The 24,842-nt window shown below is 45.4% G+C and overlaps 2 protein-coding genes across 5 annotated transcripts in view; one reads left to right on the forward strand and one right to left on the reverse strand.

Moving 5' to 3' along the window:
• The window catches only part of EARS2 (glutamyl-tRNA synthetase 2, mitochondrial), a 31,330-nt gene extending 20,560 nt beyond the window's left edge, over positions 1-10,770 (reverse strand). For both annotated transcript variants that reach the window (XM_012780190.3, XM_012780193.3), the window contains exons 1-5: positions 10,609-10,770; positions 7,283-7,438; positions 5,146-5,335; positions 1,514-1,986; positions 263-371 (exon numbers count right to left, since the gene is read on the reverse strand). In XM_012780190.3, the coding sequence (XP_012635644.2) occupies positions 263-371; positions 1,514-1,986; positions 5,146-5,335; positions 7,283-7,438; positions 10,609-10,747 (1,067 nt within the window). In that variant the 5' untranslated portion in view covers positions 10,748-10,770. The remainder of the gene's footprint in view (positions 1-262; positions 372-1,513; positions 1,987-5,145; positions 5,336-7,282; positions 7,439-10,608) is intronic.
• A 258-nt stretch (positions 10,771-11,028) lies between these two features.
• Positions 11,029-23,159, forward strand: UBFD1 (ubiquitin family domain containing 1). Of its 3 annotated transcripts, XM_012780197.3 has the most exons (8): positions 11,029-11,172; positions 11,355-11,684; positions 12,596-12,804; positions 15,939-16,004; positions 16,155-16,260; positions 17,538-17,608; positions 20,148-20,230; positions 22,777-23,159. In XM_012780197.3, the coding sequence occupies exons 1-7, from the start codon at positions 11,148-11,150 to the stop codon at positions 20,226-20,228; spliced, it is 888 nt and encodes a 295-aa protein (XP_012635651.1). In that variant the 5' UTR covers positions 11,029-11,147; the 3' UTR covers positions 20,229-20,230; positions 22,777-23,159. The 3 variants fall into 3 exon arrangements, with proteins under 3 accessions (XP_012635651.1, XP_075851293.1, XP_012635650.1); XM_075995178.1 differs by lacking the exon at positions 22,777-23,159 and having other exon boundaries at positions 17,538-17,588; positions 20,148-20,221; XM_012780196.3 differs by lacking the exon at positions 17,538-17,608 and having other exon boundaries at positions 11,030-11,172.
• The last annotated feature ends 1,683 nt before the right edge of the window (positions 23,160-24,842 follow it).

The raw sequence follows: 24,842 nt of genomic DNA on the forward strand, positions 1-24,842 counted from the left end.
ACTTTCTATGCACCATGGCTATGCAAGATACTCTCCTCCAATACTTAATTCTTATAACAACTGCATTAAGATGGGTACTGCTGTTAGTCCCATTTTAGAGAAGAGGAAGAAGAGGCATGAAGAGGTTAGGTAACTTACCTGTTGTCACACAGCATTAGATATCAGAGGCTAAAGTCAAAATTAGGTGTCTGTGACTCCCGTGGGGACCGTCACCAGCAAGAAAGCCCTTTCCTACCAGGAGATTTCCATGCTCCCCACTCACCTGTTGAATTCTGGGAGCTTCTCCAGGTCCAGCAAGGCTGAGTGGCAGGTGACCCGCGTCAGGTCAAACTGTGTTATCAGCTCGGGCAGGGTTCTGCCCATCTGGTTCTCTGCAAGTGAGGCAGGCCCAGCCACTTAGCCTCCTCCCTCCCTTCCTCCTTTCACTTTCAAACACAAAGGAGGCCGACTGAGCAAGCCCTGGGCTCCTCATTCCACTCTGACCAAAGGGATTCAGCTTCTAGCTATTCATATATCAAGGGCCAAATAGACTTTCATTTTCAGAAAGAGCTCTGTCACTAAGAAAGAAAAAGCCTGAAAACAACTGAACAAAACCAATCTTCATTATCCTCAAACATGTGAGCTACTAGAACAGCATGCCCATTGCCTGGCTGCACTCCCGAGATTCTGATTCAGTTGGTTTCAGGCAGGGTCTCAGCATCAGCACATTTTACAAGCAGCAGCTCCATCCCACGCAGTCGAGTCAGGCACAGGCCTAAGGTGCTATATATCCCTTACTAACTGTATGACTTTGGCAAGTGACTCAACCTCTCTGAGGCCCACAATCCTTTTATGAACAGTGGGGATAACTCTACCCTTACCGAGTATTCGAGAATGAAATGAAATGAGAGCAGAACAGTAAGCAGACTATTACTGCCACATTTTTCAGAAATCTCTGACACAAAGAGGTCATCCTATATCACTGCTTGGTTCTTCAAGGTATGGGCTCTAAGTCTTGGGCCAAGGACAGCTCAACTTGAAATAAACTAGATTCACAGTAATACTAATAATACTCTGAGAGTACATACTTGTAATAGTAATCATATAATTGTAATTTTCATAGAATCTATAATTGTTTGTGCTTATTGTATGGCAGGTGCTATGTTGGGTGCCTTATACTCATGAGCTCAGTGAATCCTACCCTTATGAGGAGACACTTATACCCATCGTATAGATGAGGCAACTGGAGCTCAGAGACCATAAGCTCCTTGAAGGCAGGGATTATATGTCTATCTTGTTCACTGTTGTGGGCCCAGTACTGAACTTGGTGCCTGGCTCAATAAACATATGTTGCATAAAAGAATGAAGTTATCCAAGATCACACAGCTGGTAGGTCTGCCTAAACCAAAGCCCCTGCTCACTCATGGCTGTGCTCTCTGGCTGGGACTGAAGATTAGGTCTGCCTAAACCAAAGCCCCTGCTCACTCATGGCTGCGCTCTCTCTGCCACTGGAACTGCTCAGCTGGGCAGGTACCTGCAAACCCCGAGCCACAGTTGGTGATGATGTCGAGCAGGGCATCGGGCAGGAAGCCGGCAGCAGCAAAGTGCTCCATGAAAATGTCCCCTTGCCGCTTGGACAGCTTGCTGCCATCCCTGTTGAGGAGCAGGGGCAGGTGGGCAAAGTGAGGTGGCTGCCACCCCAGCGCTTGGTAGAGGAGTAGGTGCTTGGAGGTGGAGATGAGCCACTCAGAGCCCCGCAGCACATGACTGATGCCCATGTGATGATCGTCCACCACGCAGGCTAGGTGGTACGTGGGGAAGCCGTCGCTCTTCAGGATGACTGGGTCTCCCTCCACACTGGCCACTTCATGCCGAGTCCAGCCATATACCAGGTCCTGGAAGCCTGGGGCTGCCTCCTCTAGGCGGAAGCGGATGGCAGGCTTGGGGTCCTTGGCCAGCTTCTGGGCCACCTGCTCCTGGCTCAGGTTCCGGCACCGATTGTCATACCTGATGGGAAGCAGAGCAGCATGAATACCATGTTGATGGACATGAGCCCTACCTTTGTCTCTGACAGCCGTGTGACGTTAGGCAAACCATTTACCTCTTTAAGCTGCTTCTTCAGTCCAGAATATGGATGATAACATGGTTGATGTGGGGGAAAATTGAGTGAGAGAACACAGTGCGGCAAATACTAAAGTTTGCCTACCTACCAGCCATTCATTAATCCTTTTTCCTTGCTAATGAGGAAATGGCAAAATGCTTAGTCCAAAGGGTTGAATCATAATTGGTATAGCCAATCTGGCAATCCCACTGCTCTATGCCAGTGATCAGTCTGGGTAGGAATGTAACCCCACCCTCATCACTGAGACTAAAAAAAAAAAAAAGTATGCTTGGGGGGTAAGGAAAGTTTACAGCTCTGGAAAGGTTTTTCTCCCCAAATGAGGGTAACAAAGTCACAAGAGAAAAACTGCCTTTTAAAAATTTCCCACTTCCCCCTTCTGTCCTCTTTGGATGTTGTCCTGTGAGGGGACACACGCTTGGAGCTGCTACAGCTACTTACAACTGAGAGAGAAAAGATAAGGAAGTCAGAGAGAGGCCAAAGTAGAGCCTGGGTGTTTCCAAGCTGCTGGTCTTATACTGGAGTCACCCACCCCCAGACTTCAGGAGAATGAGACAAATGTCTGTGTGGTTAATACCCTGCCTACTCAGATTGTGGTCTGTGGACACCCAGCATCAGTTGCACCTGGGAGTTTGTCAGAAATACAGACTCTCAGGCCCTAGGGACCTACTGAATGAGAACCTGCATGTTAACTAGGTCCCCAGGTGATGCATCTGCATGTTAAAGTATGGTTTGTCACTTTTAACAGAGTATTATGTTACCCACACCCAAAAGTGTCCTGAGACACACATGTAAAGTTTGTAAGCTTGGTCCTTGACATAGCTAAGTGTTCCATCAACAAATAGCTGCATGGATTCCACAATAGGGCTTGATCATAATTTTAAAAAATAATCTTCTGTCAGTGGACAAGTATATACATTGTTTATAATAAAAAAGCAATAGTACACTGAATGCCATGACCTTGTACAAACATCTGAGCCCCTCTACAAACAGTTCATTGGAACTGGAATGCAAATGTTATGACGCTATTGCTGATGGCGGTGTAACTAGTACAGGAGCCAGCCATGTAGCAGTGTCTAGAAAGGCTACAAACTGTTCCTGCAATTCCACCTCTATGAAAGTATCCACCAACACACTGCACATGTGCAAAATGATGCTGTCAGCGCTACTTATCACAGCTCTCTTTTTTTATAAGAAGAGATTAGAAATGAATGACATAAATGTTCATTAACAGGGAATTAAGTAAATGGTGGTATACACATACAATGGAATATTATGTAAGCATAACGAAAAAATTATGGACCGATAAGGAACTGATCCTAAAGACAATAAATGGGAATGGTAAGTTGCACAATATATTGTGTGCATAGTACACTACGTGCTACTATTTGAATGGGGAAAAAGAGGAAATAATACGCACTTATCAGCATATGCGCTGAATCTCTCTGGAGGAGACAGAAACTTCTAATATCGTTTGTCTCTAGAGAGCAGAAATGAGTGGCCAGAGTCAAGGTTGGGAGAAAGATCTTTCAACATATGTCTTTCTGGGCCTTTTTACTTATTTGTTTTTTCATAAGAGATAGGGTCTTGCTATATTGCCCAGGCTGGAGTGCAGTGGCTATTGACAGGTGTGATCATAGCCGCACTGCAGCCTCAAATTCATGGCAAGTGATCCTCCCACTTCAGCCTGGTGCAAAGCTGGGACTACAGGCACATCCCACCACACCTGGCTCTTTCTGGACCTTTTAAATACAAAGCATAAGAAAATTTCACTTATTCAAACTAAAAAGTAATTAAAATTACTTTACATGTTACTGCCTGAGACCCAATGAGGCAGGCAGCTTCTGACACAGCCCTCAGTGATCCCTGTCTCTGCCCTTGTGCAATCCCTCCCCTTGAGTGTGGCCTGATGAACAGAATATAGGTCGAGCATCCTTAACCAAAAATGCTCCAAATCCACAACACCATAATGCCACAAATGGAAAATTCCACACCTGACCTCATGTGATGGGCTATAGTCAAAACTTTGTTTCATGCACAAAATTATTAAAAATATTGTATAAAATTCCCTTCAGCCTATGTATATTAAAGGGTATATGAAACATAAATGAGTTTCATGTTTAGACTTGAACCCCATCCCCAAGATATCTCATTATATATGGAGATATGCCAAAATTCTAAAAAAATTGAAATCAAAACACTCCGGGTCTCAAATCTTTTGGGTAAGAGACACTCAGGCTGTGAAATGAAAATGGTGAGATGTCACTTCCATGACTGGGTGGATTCCAGCTCCCTGGCTGACTCTGAGGAAAGCCAGCTGCCATGCTGTGAGCTGCCCTACAGAGAGGCCCATGCGACAAGGAACTGATGTTTCTAGGCAACGGCCAGCAAGATCCTGAGGTTTGCCTATAGCCCTGAGAGACAAGATGGAAGCAGACCCTGTTGGAACTGAGCCTTGAGATACCTGCAGGCCTAGCCAAGACCTTGACTGCAGCTTTAAGAGAACCTCTGAGCCAGTGGACCTGGCTAAGCCGTGCCCAGATGCCTGATTCATAAACTGGGAGGGGCCGGGCATGGTGGCTCATGCCTGTAATCCTAGCACTCTGGGAGGCTGAGGCGGGAGGATCGCTCAAGGTCACGAGTTTGAGACCAGCCTGAGTGAGAGCTAAACCCTGTCTCTACTAAAAATACAAAGAAATTATCTGGACAACTACATATATATATATATATAAAATTAGCCGGGCATGGTGGTGCATGCCTCTAGTTCCAGCTACTTGGGAGACTGAGGCAGGAGGATCACTTGAGCCCAGGAGTTTGAGGTTGCTGTGAGCTAGGCTGACACCATGGCACTCACTCTAGCCTGGGCAACAGAGTGAGACTCTGTCTCAAAAACAAGCAAACAAAAAAGAATAAATATCAAATTAAAATAAACAAACAAACAAACAAACTGAGAGGTAATTCAAGTTTTGGGGTAACATGTTACACAGCAACAGATAATGAACACACCCAACTTTGGGGAGGCATCAGTGACAGGTGGGGGCTTTTACCGGGGCGTCTGGCGGTTCCGCAGGGCCTCCTTCTTCAGGAGCTCCAGCCTCTGTGGGGAGCAGAAACAGGGGTAAGCAGCTCCAGTCTTCAGCAGTGCTTCCGTGGCCTGAGCATACAGCTCCAGCCGCTGAGATTGCTGGTAGGGCCCAGCAGGACCTCCTCGGCGGGGGCTCTCATCAGGGGGGATGCCTGAAACACAGGTCAAGAGACTCATTATCAAATAATGACAACTAAGATGCAATAGCACTCATTCCCATATAGTAAAGCTTTATCTTCACAGTAATCCACAAGGTCAGCACTATTGCGATGTCCCCTTTAGAGATGAAAATTTAAGGCACAGAGCAGTGAGGTCTTCAAGGTCACACCAGAAGTCAGTCACCCTGGGGTGCCTGTATACCTGCCCTCTGCCTTTCCAAAATGCTGGGGTTGGGGACTAACTCCGCTAAGGCACTGCAGGCCTCATTCACACAACTATGCCACCCCAGGAGCTCCATGAGTGCAGGACCCGTCGGCATCATGCATCAGTGTACCTCTCGTGTCTGGGACAGTGCCTGACACAAGCAAGTGCTCTGTGAAATTGAAACTCTCATCTTGGCCCACATGGCACTATGTGATTTGGTTCCTGCCAATCCCTGTCCTCACAGCCGTGGTCATTCTGCTTTGCTTACCATGCTAAACCACACTCACCTCCTCGCTGCTCCTGAAATATGCCAGGTACTTTCCTTCTTTGAGGTCTTTGCATCTGCTATTCCCTTGCTTTGAACATTCATACCCTAAGTAACCATGAGGCTGGCCCCTCAATTCATGCAAGTCTCTGCTCCAACATCACCTCCTCAGAGGAGATCACCCTAATCTAAAATGGCAACCTTCACCCTGGTTCCCCAACCCATTACCCTTTTCTCCATGCTGCTTACCATCACTTAATACTATATTAAGAATAAATCAGTCTATTTAACTGTCTTCCCCTTCTCACTGAGTGCAGGTCTCTACTCCACGTCCCCAGCACCTAAAATAGGTGCCTGGATCACAGCAAGTGATCTTGTTGAATAAATTCTTTTTCTGAGACAGTCTCACTCTGTCACCCAGGCTAGAGTACAGAAGCATCATCATAGCTCACAGCAAGTTCAAACTCTTATGCTCCAGTGATCCTCCTGCCTCAGCCTCCAGTAGCTTATGCTACCACAGGCACATACCACCATGCCTAGCTAATTTCTCTACTTTTTGTAGCAATGGGCTCTTGCTCTTGCTCAGGCTGGTCTGGAACTCCTAGCCTCAAGTAATACTCCCACCTTTGCCTTCCAGACCACTGGGATTACAGGTGTGAGCCACCATGCCCAGCCAAATAAATTTTTTTATTCAACAAACCTCGACTGAGTATCTGCTAAAACCTTCTACAGCAGAAGACAGAAATGAAATCAGTTTCTGCCCTTTAGGAATTCAGAGCCTAGTAAATAATTTACCCGAGATTAGAGTACACATCTCAAAATAGTTTTGGTAGTTTTTTGGGGGGATCTTGACCTTTCCTAGTCATACCTGTCCCTACAGGTAGGCAACTGTTGACTCAGGAAAGGCAAACACTTCTCCTTGTTCTCCCTGAACTTAGCTGTCCTCAGGATTAAACTTCCCACAAGATCAACTTCAGAAGCTGCACATGTTTTGTTTGGCTTATACGATGTGGTTAAAAAACCAAATATGAACCTAGAGTTAACAATGATAAGTATTCATCCAAAAAAATCTGGATTTGTGGCACCTCTTAGAACTCAGAAGATTGGACAAGCTGGGCCAGCATTCCCACACAGGGCCAAGGAGCTGGAGCTTGGAGGTGCTGCCACTTTTGGACAAGGCATGCTTTCTCCTGCTCCCCCCCCATAGGCCTTGCTCCTCCAGTTCCCACTTGGCCTGTATTTCCTGCCTGGCCCCTATAGGCATTGGACTTGAGATTCTGAGATATAAGATCAGGAATCTCAAAACAGCCTTGGAGCTTTGGTGGCACCTGCCACCCCAGGTAGCACAATTGGACCCATTTCTCCGGGAACTCCTTGTTCTCTACCCTGGACCCCAGGAAATGATCTACAGGCTCCTTTCCCCACTTCCTGTTCACTCATTAGAGAAGAGACCTTTCCCTGCCAGCCTCACCTGCCCACTCCAGCATGTCTTCAATATTTTCTGCTGCCCCAGGCACAAGGCGGGTCTGATCTGTGTCCTCCAGCCGCAGGATGAAGCTCCCCTGGTGCTTCTTGGCAAAGATATAGTTGTACAGGGCCGTGCGGAGGCCGCCCAGATGTAAGAAGCCTAGTAGAAGAAGAGACCAACTCAGACAAGACAGGGGAGATGAACTAACAGGCCTTAGCTGAGGGGCAAGTAAGATCTGCTCATAACAGAACATTCCAACAAATTTCAAAGACCAAGAAACAGCTGCCCCTGTCCCATCTTTCCAGCCAGCATCCAGACAGCCAAACCACCACTGAGTAGGACTCAGTGGTTGACTTGTTTAATTCCTCATACTGGAAGTAGAAGACTACCCAAGTTTTTGGAGCATGTCATTTTGTAAAAAGGCTCCAAATGCACCTATTTCTCTACTTTGAAACTTGGCCTTCTAAAGGCCAAGTTTCATTCAAAGGAAGAGAGGCAGAACATTAGCCATTGAAGCCATATTATACATGCATTTAACTTATTCGAATTCAATGATGTGCTCTGGGGAAAAAGATAATTATAAATTCAAAATACCATTAAATCACACTTTGCATATTCACTACATGCAGTCTACATGACTATTCATATCATACACTTTAAGTGCTGGTATTATGTTTTTTATTTTCATGTTACGGGGGATGAGGGGGCTCATGGAGCCCTGAGTGAGCCCAGACCATGCATGCTCCAGTGCTAGCTTTAAACACCCTAAGTAGTAAGTGATTCCATTATATTTCTCTTCACTAGAGTTCAAACTCATAAGATTTTATTTTTCCACTATTCCTGACTGAAAACTTGAAATTAGCAGTTTCCCAAGCTGTCACTGCCGCCTTATTTTATCTTTTTGGACCAACCCACAGTCCTAAGTCTCCAGAATGGGCTCATTTCCATTTCCAAGTATAGAAGGCAGCACAAGAGAGGAAAAGCTCTTCTGGCTTCAGGCAGACCCTGTTCCAACACTGATTATATGTGTGACCTTTGGCCAGTTATATTGTAAGGCCACCACAAAACCAATGGTGTTCTGTGGCACCTGGTCCCAGGAGTCCCCAAGACCGTAATTGAAAGCAAGTCCTCTTACATCAAATACACTTTGATTCAGTAATTGAAAGCAAGTCCTCTTACGTCAATCATACCTGGATTTAGTAATTGAAAGCAAGTTCTCTTACATCAAATGTACCTGGATTCAGTAATCGAAAGCATGTCCTCTTACATCAAATACACCTGGATTCAATAATTGAAAGCAAGTCCTATGTCAAATACACCTGGATTCAGTAATTGAAAGCAAGTCCTCTTATGTCAAATACACCTGGATTCAGTAATTGAAAGCAAGCTCTTACATCAAATACACCTGGATTCAGTAATTGAAAACAAGTCCTCTTACGTCAAATACACCTGGATTCAGCAATTGAAAGCAAGTCCTCTTACGTCAAATACACCTGGATTCAGTAATTGAAAGCAAGTTCTTACATCAAATACACCTGGATTCAGTAATTGAAAGCAAGTCCTCTAACATCAAATACACCTGGATTCAATAATTGAAAGCAAGTCCTCTTATGTTAAATACACCTGGATTCAGTAATTGAAAGCAAGTCCTCTTACATCAAATATACCAGGATTCAGTAATTGAAAGCAAGTCCTCTTACATCAGATACACCTGGATTCAAATTCTGCATCCACCATTTACTATTTACCTCTTGGAAACTCTACTTAACTTTTACGGGCTTCAATAGCCTCATCTATTAGTAGGATTCGAAGCAAAAATAGGAACCCTCCTTATTATGTGGTTGCTGTGAGGTCTAAATACTGACCAAAGTAAACCCTCAATTAATTTTAGCTACTATAATTAGATCTATGTGCTTGATAATTCTTATTTGTCTGTTTATAGTCAACAGCCTTTCCTATAAGGACTTTTCCTGCAAATCAGCAAATAAATGAAAATTGTAATCACCATAATAGACGCTGTTTATTAAGTGCTTTCTATGTGTACCAGACCTTGCTAAGTGGCTCAATTGAATGAGCTGAAACAATGAGACAGGTGCTCTTATTAGCCCTGTTTGACAGAGTAAAACCGAGGCTCAGATACATTAATTTGCCCAAATTACACATCTAGGACATGGCAAAGAAATTTAAGTCCAGACAATCCCAGGCCTTGGCATTCTACATACTCTCTCAAAGCAAGGGTACGCAGTCCAGTGCTGGTCTGAAAACTGTTTCAGTTTCTATACTTGTTTGTGAACTGACGAGTAAAGGTTTAGGAGCTTACAGCAAATTCACAGAGTGATTTTATGTCTGCTGAACCTAATAAAGAGAAATGGTTTGCATTTTGTATGTTTCCCAAATGTTCATTTTTCTGGTAATTCACTTATGTTAACTTTATACAAATATTGACGCACAATTGATTGTAAATTAAAAACCAGTGCTTTCACCACGGATGGTTTGAAAAGCACTGTTCTATGCTATACTGCCTGCCCAGAAATAGCCTATCACTCTGCACAGCTGGGATCTTGCCATAAAGATCCTTATGTGCTACCCCGGGACGGGTTGTAACGAAGAGCATGCTCCGTGTGGTCAGGGCAGAAGACAGCCTTGGTAAGAAGAGAATGTCGTAAACTGGTGGGGAGGCCTTGACAAGATCTCCAACAGGCTATACGATGGGCCTCTGCCTACCTCAGGCTTGCTAAGCTCCCAACACCACTAACCACAGGTCCTTTACACCTGCAATTTCCTCTGCCCAAAGTGTTCCTTCTAGACTCTAGAAGGCTTCACATAGCTGACTCCTTGTCATCTGGTTCACTGCTCAAATGTTTATCTGTTCAGTAGGGCCTTCCTGAGCATCCTTCCGAAGCCCAGTCTACTACCCTGCTTAGTTTCCCACACGACACGTGACTCTAAAATGACACTTATTTTTATAGGCGTTTGCCGCGGCCACTAGAATGTAGGCTTCTTGAGATCAGGTGCCCTAATTTTCTCAACAATCGCTGTATCCCTGTTCCTGCAACAATCCCTGGCACATAGTTGGCGATCAACACACATTCACCGCATACATGAAAAAAAGAGACCAAAATAAATGCTTTAGTACAAATAACAGAAATTCTCGGCAATATAAATCACTTCCACTCGTAGACCTCAGCTTCTGCCTCTGTGAAACGGGGTCGCGCAGCCCACCGACCCACCCAGTCTGACTCCACCGGAAGGGATTCACGCGGGGACATTTCAGGGGCGGGGACGGGACAGTGGGCTGCGGCCTGCAGCGACACGTCCCCCAAGGTTACCTGTGGGGCTAGGGGCGAACCGTACTCGCACCGCAGCTGCAGGATCAGAGCCCAGGCTGGCCTCGCGCAGTCCCACCCGGCAGCCCAAGGCCGCCGAGGGCCTCCCGCGCCTCAGCAGCTTTTTCAGTAGAGCCGCCATGTGGGAGGTACCGCACACGTGGGCTTCGCCTTGCATCACTTCCGGCGACACCTCCCAGCCAATTCACCTCCACCACAGCGAAGGTAGCCCCGCCCCTTAAAGTCGCAGGCCTCCTGGCGCGAAAGCCCACGCCGCCCTGGACGGCTGCGGCCCCACTCAGCCACTAGGGGGCAGAGCTCACGAGCGGGCGATTTCCCGGACCCGCCCCCCTGGGCTCGGGGAAAGCTAAAGCGTGGCAGGGGCCGGGCCGGGGAAGCGGAGGAGGCGGGTCTCCATAGAAACCTCCACCTGTTTCCGGCCAGGCTGTGAGAGATTAGGGGCTGCAGCGGGGGCCAATCTCAGCCAGCTCGCCTCTTCCCAGCGGCCTCTGCGGGAGTGGTGGGTGTTGTACACAATCATCATGGCGGCGGCCGGGGCCCCGGATGGTGAGTGCGGAGGGGGCGGCGGGCGCCTGGCTGGGGCCGAGGTTGCGGGCGACGCGTCGGGGGATGCGGCCTGGCCCCGGAGGGAGGAGCGTGGCTCGGGAGCAGTGGTCCGGCGGCGCCCGGGCAGAGTCCGGTCCCAGGCCCAGCCCGCGGCGAGCGCCCACCCCCTAACCCCCTTGCAGGCATGGAGGAACCTGGCATGGACACGGAGGCCGAGACGGTGGCGACCGAGGCGCCCGCGCGGCCTCTCAACTGCGTGGAGGCCGAAGCCGCGGCGGGGGCGGCGGCCGAGGACTCCTGCGCCGCGCGAGGCAGCCTGCAGCCGGCCCCGGCCCAGCCCCCTGGGGACCCCGCGGCCCAGGCCTCGGTCAGCAATGGCGAGGATGCGGGCGGCAGCGCAGGCAGGGAGCTGGTGGACCTGAAGATCATCTGGAATAAGACCAAGCACGACGTGAAGTTCCCCCTGGACAGCACAGGCTCCGAGCTAAAACAGAAGATTCACTCGATTACAGGTAATCCCGAAGCTCTGACAGCCAGCCTTACCCATTCCGTTTGTTCATTAATAGTGCTTATATTGTACTAGGCACCATACTGGCCCTTTCCTTGCATCAGCTCTCTCAGTCTTCAGAAGGATACTTGAATGCCCATTATTATTCAGATGGGGAAAGAGATCTAAGATCATAGAGCTTGTAAGTGACTGAGTTAGGATTCAGAGCCAGGACTGACAATTAGCCTGAGCTTCTCACTAATGTTGCCCTAGCATCTCGTAATAAAAAAATCACCTAAGGCCCTCGTTAAATATACAGCTCCTAGGCTCTTCCCCAGGAGATTCTCATTCAGTGGGTCTGGGATGTAGCCAGGGATTTATTTTTAGCAAATATCTTAGGTAATTCACATAAGGGAAGTTTAGGAAACACTGCTATTAACTATCATGCTGGCCCTTCACATTTGTTCGTATTTCTTAATTTTATCTTTATAGTGCTTTGCCATTGTGCCGTATGAAATGATTTTCTTTTTTTTTTTTTTTGAGCTTTCCACTTGTAGCCTGTGAGGTCCATAAGAATAGGAACTTTGTATTGGTTTCTGTATCCCCGATGCCTGTGGATTCTCACTTAATGTTCAAGTAATCAGATGATTGAGGAGTAACTTGGAAAGAATGAGAGCTAGTATTTATTGAACAATTATGGAATACCAGGCGAGACACTAAGTGCTCTGTGTCCTATCTCTTAATCCTTAAAACAAGTCTATCACTTTTATGAAGTTCTGGAAATTGAGCCTCTGAAGGTGTGAATTGCCCAAGTTTACAAAGCTAATAGCTGGTAGAGCCGGTGATCACTTACTAGTCTGTTACAGAAAGGCTGTGCACAGTCCATATGTTTTTTTGTTCCTTCCTTTCACTGTCTACCCTCTACCTTTTCCCAAGGTCTCCCTCCTGCCATGCAGAAAGTCATGTATAAGGGACTCGTCCCCGAGGATAAGACATTGAGAGAGATAAAAGTGACCAGTGGGGCCAAGATCATGGTGGTTGGCTCCACAATAAATGATGTTTTAGCAGTAAACACGCCCAAAGATGCCGCGCAACAGGATGCAAAAGCCGAAGAAAACAAGAAGGAGCCTCTCTGCAGGCAGAAAGTGAGTCCGTTGTGTGCTTGTTGGTCCTGAGAAATTTGAGGCTTTGTCCTCTTGAGCCTTGGCTGGTTATATTCTCCCTAGAATAAGCTCCTTTTCGGACAGGGCCCATGATGGAAATTTATGGCAGCAGTTGGGTGCGGCAGAGTGGAGGTGACAACTACCTGAGATTTGCAACTTTGTCTCATCTGGCGGGTCAGTGTGTCTCAAGTCTACCTACTTTAGGATAAGGCCTTGGTAAAGGGAGGCTTCAGACCAGGTGTTGAAAGGAATTATGGGTTTCTCTCTCCTATTTAGTGCCAGAGGAAAATGCAGTACTACAAGTAAGCCCTCATTCTGTGTAAGTGCTTACATTTGTATTTTGGTTTGTGGCTTCCCTCAAGTCAACAAGCCTGGTTTTGGATAGGCATGGAAATCAAAAACTTTCAGAGGTTCCTCTAAAACTGAGCATTTCAGGAAGCCAAATGAAGCTGACTAGGAAAATAACTACACTGATTTTTATTTTTGTCCTCATTCTCCTTGAAATAAGGGCCTGATTTTTCACATTTTTTGTTGCTTGTTTTGAATGGAAGAGATCCAGTCTTGTCTTATGTTCATAATAGCCATTAAAATTCTTTTTATAATTAAGAAAAGTGAGATTATTTTACTATAGAAGGAACAGGTTGGAAGAATCATCACTTAGGTTCTTATCACCCAGTGAATCCTCATTGCTGCCTCCCTAACCCTTCTTGGAAGATGGTCTAGGAAAACAGGTGTTCTCAACTTAACCTACGTCCTGAGTAGAGTAGATGAACTTGAACCAACATGGTTTTAGTGATCATGAGCACTAAGATACATGACCAACAGTAGAAGGACACTATTTGGGGTTATAGATCCATATCATCTATGTGTGCTTCAAGAACCCAAAAGTAGTCTGAAAATCAAAAGTCTCTTTATAAATTTGGCAGCAAAATCTTACCAGAATTAGTATGAGTATTCATATTTTGCTGTAGAAAAAAAAATTTCTTATGAGACAGGGTCTCACTCTGTTGCCCAGGATGGAATGTAGTGGTGTGATCAGAGCTTAAATGATGCTCCCACCTCAGACTCTCGAGTAATTATAACTACAGGTGCATGCTACCATGCCTGGCTATTTTTCAATTTTTTTGTAGAGATGGTGTCTCCCTATGTTGCCTTGGCTGATCCTAAATTCCTTGCCTCAAGTGATCTTCCTGCCTCGGCTTCCCAAAGTTCTAGGATTACAGGTGTGAATCACCTTGCCCTACCCTACTATAGAAATACTAATGTGTTTGCTGGCAAGGTTCTGCCCCAGAACCGATGGAGGTTATTATGTATTTTAAAGCTATATTATCATTATAAAACTCCTAAAACACTTAAGTCCAAAACATCTGTCTATAAGATTTCAGAAAAGAGATCGTAAACCTATATTGACATCTAAAAGATATTTAGACACTTTTGACTCTTATATGACATCCTAATGTTTTATAACTGATTCGAGTTTATTTCCATTTTCCTGGCTTTCACTGCCATGTGTATGAAATAGTTAAAATGTGAGCATGTCAGATGTCAGTGAGCATTCCCACTGCTCACACCCTTGGAGCATAACATGCCTCTTAAATATAGGGTTTGAGTTACTAATGGTAGCTTAGCAGACATACAGCTGTTCTTCACAGTGCAGGGAAAATTCTTCAAAAGGTACTAGTAAGATATGACTCAAATCTTTCAACTCATGCTGCTCTGTTGCATTGATGCCAGTTTTGAGGCATAACCTGGCCTAATGAGGGATACAGTCCCTTTGCTATTTATCTGCTTGTTAAGGAATCTGAGGCTGATGTCTAGAGTGACTCTTTGTTGCTAGCAGCCTGGCAGTGTTGAGTTTATTCCTACCAGAGGGTTTGTGCCATGCCAATGAGGCTTTAGGCTGGCTCGTGGCCACCTGGTGATTAAATTTGATTAAATTTTTACCCTCTACTCATTCATTGCCCCATAGTTCAAGCTTTACCAAGCCATGACTGTATCTATAAAGACACAGATGGAGAGGCCAGGTGTGGTGGCTATCACCTCTAATCCTAGCACTCTGGGAGGCCGACGGGGGAGGATAGCTTGAGGTCAAGAGTTCGAGACCAACCTAAGCAAGAGTAAGACCCTGTCTCTACTAAAAATAGAAATATTAGCTGGGTATCATGGTGCACATCTGTAGTCCCTGGAGGCTGCAGTTTGGAGGCTGAGGCAAGAGGATAGTTTAAGCCCAGGAATTTGAGGTTGTAGTGAGCTGTGATGATGCCATAGCACTCTACCCAGGGTGACAGAGCAAGATTCTGTCTCAAAAAAAACCAAAACAAAACACAAAGGGAGAGGAGATAAGACTCAGGCATTTGGTCTAGGCAAGAGAGCTGTTTTAAGGGGTCATGACCTTAGAACCCTTAATGGGCTGCCCCCAATCCTCAGGGTTGGGGGTGGGGTAGAATTAGAGGCTTCTTAAGGTCAGGTTTTAGAGTAATCAGCATTTCTGTTTGGAATGGTGCATCTTCACACTTTCTGCATAGCTGGGGTTGAGGGTAGGGCAGTGGAGAAGACTTCTGCGATGGTTTCGTCTCCATTTGTTGATGAACTGCCCCTTGTAGGCAGTTAGGCTGATTACCAGCATCTTGTATTCTTCAGGAGTTTTGGTTGACTGGTGGCTGCCATTTTCTACCTGCCAAGGGAGCAACACCCTTTGTGACTCTCTGCAGCTTGATGTTTAATACTTTCAGTGGTGATTGTTTTTGAGGAGGAGAAGGGCAATCTGGAAATCCTGTTTGCTCTAGAACTTTGATATCTAATATGGTAGCTACATGTGCCTGATTAAAATTAAATAAAATTAAAAAATCAGTTCCTCAGTCATAGTAGCCACATTTCAAGTGCTTAATAGTCACAAGTGAGTAGTGGCTAGCACAGGTATGGAACACTCTTGTCTTTGCAGAAAGTTCTGCTGGGTAGCCCTGCTTTATAATATCAAAAGACCCATAGTTTGTAAACATTAAAAGCTTTTCAATCAAAACATGAAGGCTTTTTTCATCCTATATTTCAGAGGGATAGTAACATGACTAAAATGTAGTCAACTGTTTCATTTCATTCTCTCCTGATTTATGTTATAGCAACACAGGAAAGTGTTGGATAAAGGCAAGCCTGAAGATGTGATGCCGTCTGTTAAGGGTGCCCAGGTAAGCTGGGATTTCTCTCTGGACATTCTGAAAACAAGCCATTCCCATCTTCTGACTTCCTGAGATTCCTGTTATCGTGACCTTGAGTCCTGTTCCTTTTCTTTTGTTTTAACTGTCCCTCTACTTCTTACCATGCTCTTGTGCCTCCAGGAGCGCCTGCCAGCAGTACCCTTGTCTGGCATGTACAATAAGTCCGGAGGAAAAGTGAGACTCACCTTTAAGCTAGAGCAAGACCAGCTGTGGATCGGCACTAAAGGTACGTTATCCCTCTCATCCTCCTGGCTCGCTGCCTGCCTCCAGCACCTAGCAGCACTCATTCCTGAGTGCAACTGTGTTCCTCATTCTCAAACCCCTCTCTCTTCACTCACTGTGCTTTGCGTGCTTCTGGCTTTGGAATTTGCTTTTAGATGCTCGCCTTTTGTTTGGACCCTTTTCCCTGTTCTTTTTCTTCTAATCTCAGGGCCAGTCCATCAAACATTGGCTCTTCAGTTGCATACAAAACCAGAGGTCCCAAAAGTTTGGCCCAAGGTCTGGTCCTCAGACAAGGGTTTTATGGGGTTACACACAATGTATAAAAATCAGGAGATTTCACTTAATCTGATTTTTTTTGGCTTCTCTTGAAAAAAATGAAATGATCTGGCCATTTGGGGCCTGCGTTCTCACATGGCATTCTCATAGTGGAGCCAAGTAGTGGATTCCAGTGGGCTGCAGTCCTTGTGGTCCTATGTATTTTATACATAGCCAGCTTCGTTCATTTATATCATCTGCCTGGCCCCTGTAGGTCAGAGTTTGACCCTGTAGTAGGTGAAGGCTTCCTACCCGCTGCCTAGGAACCTGCCTTTCCCTACCTGCCTGGTTGTCCTCTGTTTGCTTCACCCCTGCACGATATTTGGACCAGCTTTGCTGTTTGCTGAGAAGTCTCTGTCCTCTCTCTCCCTTCCCCCAGATGGTTACAAAGTCCTGTTAGTTACACTCCAGAATTGTCTGTCCCTTTCTTTGCCACGCTATTGTGCCAGTTGAGGCTCCTTGCATCTTTAAACTTGGTCTGTTCAAAGCACGTTAACCTGTTTCCCTGCCCCATCTATGTTTTCTTCTGTCCTGTCCATCTTGCATACTGCTTTTTGTCACTGGTTCCTGTGCTCAGAAATTTTTGGCTCTCTAAGGCCAAGTTCAAATGCCTAACCATAGTGTTCCATGTTCTCAACAATGGGTCCCAGTTTCAATTTTCAACCTAGCTTCCTGCCCTGTTTCCCCTGTGTATTTCAGCTGCACCACTCCCTGACCTTCCGAATATGCTTTGCACAGCTCCTTGTTATTGCTCGTGCTGTGCCCTCACCTGGAATGTCTTCTTCCCATTCCTTGTTATTAATAAAATCTTCAAGGCCCTACTTAAATGTCCTCTTCTAATGAAGCCTTCCCTGATATCTACCCCACCCTCCAAATGAATTGCTGCCGCTTCTGTTCATAGAGCACTCCATTTATATCCCCAGAGCACTCACTCATTACTCTCTGACTTGTCTGTCCCCCTGTTAGATTCCTGGAGGGAACCGAACATGCCTAATTCACCTGTTTCTGGCCAGCACTGTAGGTATTCAGTGTTCGAGGTAAATGCTACAGAGAAGTATAGGGGGTCCCATTCTTTGAGGTTAATTGGTTTCAGGGACAGGCCATTTAGTATGACTCCACTTAAAATGGGACCAAACTTTTATGGAAAATAATCGGGGCAGGGATGGTGGGGAGTGAGACTTTTGCCATCTAAAACACAAAAACAAGTTTCTTGTTTTCAAACCTATGCTGGTTCTTAAAATGAACAAAGATTGAAATGCCAAAAACACTTGAGTCTTCTAACAATTTTATGATAACTTGCTATATTCTTCACTTCACATTCAATTCTAACTGCATGGTCAAAGCAAGTTTTGCAAAATATTTAAGGGTTTCCCCAATTTTTCCAAGATTCATGGAACCCTTTGCTAGATCATTTTCTTCTGCAGAGCCTGTCCCATCATCCCTTGTCAGTAGTTAGCTACCTGGCCTCTATTGACTTTGCAGGTGATTTTGCTTAGTTCTCTATCATTGCATTCACTTGCTGAAATGCATAGACTCCCTGCCTCTTGCTAGACTTCTACTTTTGCTTGTGGGCAGTCCAATTTAAGGCAGTTGCTAAGGCTGATCTGGGAAGACACTACCAGGAGGATAGGTTTAGGCAGGAGGCTGTAGATAGGGGACTAAGTCTCTAAGTACTTGTTGGTTCCTCAGGGAATATTTTTGTGTTACGAAGTTGTGTAGGGAGCACATCATAACCACAGGGACTGATAGCATGAGAACCTTCTGAACCTCTGTTATAGGCTTTATTTTAGCTGGTAGGAGCAGCCTCCTCCTCACTTTGGCATGAAGGCAGAGCTCTAGATAAAGCTTGATGTGTTGGGGCTTCTCAGTTATTGAATGTCTCCTTATCAGCCTTGTTGGGGAGCATGGCCATGAACCACTCATGTCTTCCAAGGTTGACCAAGGCTGAGACTTTCCTTCCCACCCAGGGCAGTGTACCTCTGGAGCCCAGGGGGCAGGCACTCTTCCCACTTGCCTAGAAGTCCTGTCACCTGAGTGTCATAAGTACTCAGAGGAGGACAGCTTGTTCTGAGAGTTGGCTACTGGCCACTGGCTTCGTCTTTCTGCTGGCAAGAAGCTGCTGTGCTGTGCAGTGACCATCCCAGCAGCTGGTTGGCCTCTCCATGGGTGCTTTGCTGAGTAAGTGTCCCTCAAGGGCTGCTCCTCAGCTTAAACTTTCTGTGCCAGCTTGCATAGGAGGCGGTAGAACTGACCGTCTCGAGCACAACAGAGCGATAAGAACAAGCTCCAGGCAGGAAATGTGAAGGGGTGAAGCTGCCAGGGGAGAGTGTGTGCCCTGATTGTAGGGGGGTGTAACGTAGCTGATAGTCTAATCTAAGGAGCAGGAATGTGCATCCAGAATTGTCCAGTCTTAGAAGTTTTCAAGAGAAGCCAGAAATCTATATTTTTGTGTGAAATCTCCAAATGTTTCAAGATGAAAGGTGTTTTAAAAGTTTCAGTCTTAAAGACAACTGCTGGTCAGGTCCTGCCTGGGGACCACTGTTTTAAAGCCACTAAAAATCAAAACCTAAACATTTTGAGGTCCCTTCTCCCTGACCCCTGGTTTTTGAGGGGGCCATGGCCCACAGAACGGAAGTAAAATGTCTTAAGTCACCAGCTAGATGAGAACCCAGGTCTCTAAATTCTTAGTCTTTTTTTGTCAACTGACCTATTTTCAGATTCTCCCTTTCCTGACTTTTCTTTCTGTAAAGGCTGTAATGAGTTTTTTTTTTTTCAACTTGATTTAACTGTTTGCTGAGAACATCCCCCTGTATCTGAAATGTCTGCTGCTTCCGGGTGGCCATTTCCTGTCGTGCAGGTGCCTCCCACCCAGTCCCGCTGTACTTGGCTCACTCCCAGCAGTCCCCTCTCACTCCAGGCATCCCTTGCTGCCTCCTCTTTCTCACCTGCCATCTTTACACTTGCCTCCAGATGTCTTCTGTCCCATATGATCAGTGGTATCTCAAGTGTTGATCTCAAGAGGTTATAAATGTTTCCAGAGAACTTCATAAAATGTGTGACTATGGAGGGGTGGGGGGCCCCCGGAGGGAAGGGGGCAAGGAAGCAGGATCGTGGGATGGAAACTTGTCTTAAAGCCAAGCATTCCCTTCTCCTTGCAAGAGCCACAGGGGAGCACTCTTGCCTCTTTGTTCTTAGGCCTCCTGACTCTCCCTGTCCTGGGCACCCCAAGACCTTAGCCAATGCTGGGCTTGGGTAAAAGGGTACAAAGAGTTTCTTGGGTAATTTTTAATCATCAAACTTTAAAAAATAATATTAGAGACAGTATCTCCACTCTCAGAGACCTTTACTATATCATTGCCAAATCCTGTTTCCCATTTGCTTCTAAGGAGTTCCTAGCTCCCAAGCAGGGCTCTAGGTACACTGATCAGAAGATCCTGTCCTGTTGTCCCTAGAGGGCATGGTGCCAGTCACTTAACTGTAGATCCCACAGCCACCAGCCCTGACAAGGGACTGCTGAATGAGAGGAGTTAGAACGGGAGGGCCTTTGAATAATCACTGTAATCCCTCTCAACTTAGAGCGGACTGAGAAATTGCCCATGGGCTCCATTAAAAATGTGGTCAGTGAACCTATCGAAGGACATGAAGACTACCACATGATGGTAAGTAGCGCTGGCTGAGTCTGGCCTCTCACTAGACTCCTGCTTCTGCTCCATCTGGCAGGGAATGAATTTTTAACTGAGCTTTTTTAAGTGAAGGGAAAACTCAGTCTTCAAAAGCACTGTTTTAAGACCCTCATGTTTTCTTCATCCACTTAGAACTTGATCCATGACCCTATTTCTAGCTCTATTTTGCAAATTCCCCCAATACACCTTCCACCAGTTTATAGGGGGTATGTTTTCTTTTATCTCTTTTAGAAATGTCTCTTTGCCTCCCTCTGATTTGTAATACTTTGTTTTTAGAGTAGGGGAATAAACATAAAGAGGAGGAATGGCTTGTGGATTTTTCATTTTAAATTTTGTCTTGCCTGTAGAAACAAAACCCTCCCCTCTGCCGTGGTGTTGGTGAGGACACCAGGCAGTTTCCCTTCTGTAATGATCCTGCTCTTCCCAGGCTGTACCCACTGAGTGGCCAAGGACCCTATGTGGAGGAAGGGGGGTCTGTGAAGCCTCTGTTCTGCGTAGAATCTTTGTAGACAACAGGCTGCTCTTTCCCAGGGCAGACTGTTTGGAGGCATTCTGCAAGTCTGTACAGAACAAAGCAAAGAATTCAGTGGCCTGATAAAGTGAGCAGCTTAGGCAAAGTTTCCATTTTCCCAGCACTATTTGGAGGGGATACTTTAAAAATGAAGTTGAGCTACTTGAACTCTGAAGTTGTTAGGGATGTGACCTGAGCAGTTGAGTGTGCAGGTGGGGCCATCTGCCATTCTCAGCGTCTAGCCAGTGGTGATGTAGCTACATAGGTCCCATCCCAGAGAGAAGGAGCAGCTAGTGTTTTGATGTGTGGGTTGTTGGTACCAAGAGCAGGGTAAAGGGATGTGTTAGAAGATCTTCTTGCTATAGGAGAAATCAGTCAAAGGAGCACTAAGTGTGGTGGGCTGGGGAGCCAGCCCGGTCCCCATTCTGCCCTGTCAGTGTCTGTCAGCTCAGTGGTGCAGCCACAAGGCCATAGCTGAGAGTACAGTCCCCTGGCTGTGGGGGTTCGGGGGTTTTGCCTTCTGGGAGCAATGTGGACGTCACTGGGGCTTTTTTCAGGCCCTTTGGCAGCACGTTAACCCCTACTCTCTGTGGTCTTTAAAATAAGGATTGCAAGCAGATTTGTTTGGCTTGCTTCAGTTATATTTCTGCTTTAATAGTTGGATTTTAATCATTTTAGCTGGGGCCTTTAACTCCATTTTAAATCATTTGTGCTGCTAGTTTGGCCCTGTAAGGTTTGCAGCCCCAGTTTTCAAGCTGCTTGGTGATAAGGATTACAGACAAGTTGAGTGGACCATTTTACACATCTTTGAAGGAATTGGTGTGGATGGGTAATGGCTTAGTATTTAGTTGAAATAGTCATTTCTCTCTGGAGTCCTTTATGGCAGAGAGTGTTTCCAATAATAGCCCCTTCTCTTTTCTAGACATCATTAAATAGCACCTTTACCTTTGTCCTAATGAAAGCATTTACTTCCCTCTTTTCACAGATGCTGTTTTTCTCTAGCTAGATTAATGTGTCACAATTCACAATTACAAAAGTGTGGCTGTGCTTTTTCATTTTTAGAGAAATGTTTAAAAAATACAGAAAAGAACAGAGAATAATACTATCACAAACCCATATACCATCACTGAGAAATGACAATTGTACATATTTTGTAACTTGATTTAAATTTTTTTAAATAAAAGAAATAAAATTTCCCAACAGTGACGACATCCCCACTGTCTTCCCCTTCCCGTTACCACTGTTACATGTTATGTGTGTCCTTCCCATCTATCCCTGCTTTTATTTATACATGTATCCATGAACAAGATCAAGTATTTTGTGGTGTTTCAGTTTTCATGAATGGTATCATGGTATGTATCGTTCTACAACTTGCTTTTTTTTTGGTTTGACCTTATGATCTATTACTATTAACTCTAGATCCATATGGATCTAGTCCATACCTTTATAGAAATACTTCAGTATTTATATGAATAGGCCACATCACTTTTAATTATGTATTCATTCCCTTACTGCTGGATATGTAGGTTGTTGCCAGGTTTTGATCATTTCTGTTGCTTTGAACATTCATACCTGTTTCCTTGTGCATGTGTGACAGGTGTTCTAGGGCAGTGGTTCTCAAACTGTGGTCTCCAGATCAGCAGTGCTGTATCACCTGGGAGCTTGTTAAAAGTGTCTCAGGCCCTACCCCCATCCCCCCAGACCTTCTAAACCAGAAATGCCAAGGGGTGGGGCCTGCTGATCTGTGTTTCAACAAGCCTTCTGGATGGTTCTGATATTCAAGTTTGAGGATCGCTGCTTTAGGGTTGGCTATGCTTAACCAGTTTTTTTTTTTTTCTTTTTTTCTTTTCCTTTTTTGACCTGTTAGGAGAATGCTCCCCATGTGCACAGTTTTTTTTTTTTTTTTCTTTCCTTTTTAATTCACTTCCCAACCCTCCCCCTTGTCTGTTTTTCTGCCTGCTTAGTCTCCCAACCTCTGAAGTACCGCTTGGTTTTCCTTTTTCCCTTCCAGGCGTTTCAGTTGGGCCCCACAGAAGCCTCTTACTACTGGGTGTACTGGGTTCCAACTCAATATGTGGATGCAATCAAAGACACTGTGCTGGGGAAATGGCAGTATTTTTGAAAGCACTTTCACCTCTGGCCCAGGAGACTGACCCAAAGTGAAGGACATTGCCGGGAGAGGCCTGCAGCATCCCTGGATTTCAGAGTTCTGGAACTTTGTTCAAAAAAAATCTATATTCAATCTAAGGCGATGTGGTGACTGAAGCCAGAGGTGATGTACTTTCACCATTAGCTTAATTTTAACTTAAAATCACCGGTTCCCTTTCTTGCAGTCAGCTTCATACCATTTTTAAAGTTAAAACGGTGGAAATCAATAAATTTGAATTCCGAACATGTTGTGTGGAATACTCTTAAGTGTGTTTGAGAGTAGATCTGCCAATTATGTTGAGAAGGGAATGATCAAAAGCTTTCTGGGTTTTTTTTAAGTGATTTCAACTGAAATATTTTCATAAATCTTTGGTTGCAAACATTTGGACTGCATTGTGATAAGTTGGGGTGTATTTTTTTCCTTTTTCATATAAAATTGTATGCAAAATGGGGGGGTTAGTAAGCCATATATTTCTATCCATTGATTCAGATTTAATTCTTTCCCTTTTTTCATTTTCTCACTTCCTAGATTTTAGTTTTTGTTTTAAAAACCCAAAGATGTCAGTTCCTCTTTTAGTACCTCATCAACGCTTCCTTTCCTGGGCTTCCTCCCGCCGTGCTGCTGCTGCTTGTGAACGCGCGGTGGGAGAGGAAGAGGTCTTTGGTCTTGGTCAGGGAGCTCTCACACTTGCTGTGGTGTTTGTTGAGCAGCAGAGTATCTCACAGTGACTCCTGTCTAAACGTCTTGCCCTTTGGGGCCCCCATCTCTGGGAGTTCCATTGCTGGTCTGCAACCCTCACTGAGCTTGGCTTTGAGGCTCAGCCTGGCATGGGTGTGCCTGGGCTATGTTGCTCAAAAGCCCCAGCTCCCAGGCAGACAAAGGCCTCTTCGAGGATGAGCCAGGTAGGAGATAGTTTATACAGCCACATAACCACAGATCCAGATACCTTCTTTCTTTGGAAGTTTCAAGAAATTCTTAAGCAGTCCAATGGTTATTTCAATTATGCTTCTCCATTTGGTCCTTCTGCTCATGCATTAAGTTCAAGTGTCCTTTATCCCAGGTTCAGAGATGCTGCCTTCCTCCATAAGAAGACAACTGACTTAGTGGGTTGGCCACTGTCATTTGAACAACGAAAGTGGGATAAATTGCTTTCATGATTAGCTCACCCTCTTCTGGTTTTTAGCCCTTTTGTTCTTTGTACACGTGAACTTCTGTCCATCTCCTTCTGGCTTGATTGACTCTGAAATGAGGGAAAGTCTCTTGGTGAATGATATCCTTTGTGCTGTTTGCTGTTTCTCTGCTGCTGTCTTTGCAATTCTCCTCTCACTGGTTGCAGGCTTTCATAGTACAGTTTGGCGAGAAATCTTCCAAACTTCACATTTTGGATTCTAGGCTGTTACCCCTCATTCTGTGAAATGTATTAGCATGTATTCGCCTAAGATGACTATTCCTTGTGAGCCAGTTAATGATATTCTGCGCCCTTCCCTTCTAAGCTGTAGTTCAGGAATCCAGCCCATGTAGACAGACTCTTGCTTTCTTTCCGTGGTGTAGTCAATGCCAAGTTATGCACCTGAGCAGGAAAATCTACTTTTTGCTTTTTTGGGGGCATAAGTATACATGTGAAGTGCAGTGTCCAAGAAACTGCCTGTTTTTCATACCTTGAAAAAAGGAGCGGTCATTGCAGTTTTTCTGTCCTTTTTGGCCTGCAGTTCCTGGGGAAAGAGTGCTTCTTTGCTACTTGTGCAAGCCTCCCTCTATGGGTGACAGGTCTATGGAGGAAATGATATGTATTAATAGCAAGGAGAGCATCATCTCGGTCCGAATACTGCCCCCTTTGTTTGCCAACACCCCAGTCCTAGAGACTTGTGTTGATAGTGCCGCACACCCATTTTTGAGCTCTCAAAGCAGGCATCTCCGTCCCCAGACTG

The sequence above is a fragment of the Microcebus murinus genome, chromosome 19 (assembly GCF_040939455.1).
Source record: "Microcebus murinus isolate Inina chromosome 19, M.murinus_Inina_mat1.0, whole genome shotgun sequence".
Classification (NCBI taxonomy): Eukaryota; Metazoa; Chordata; class Mammalia; order Primates; family Cheirogaleidae; genus Microcebus; species Microcebus murinus.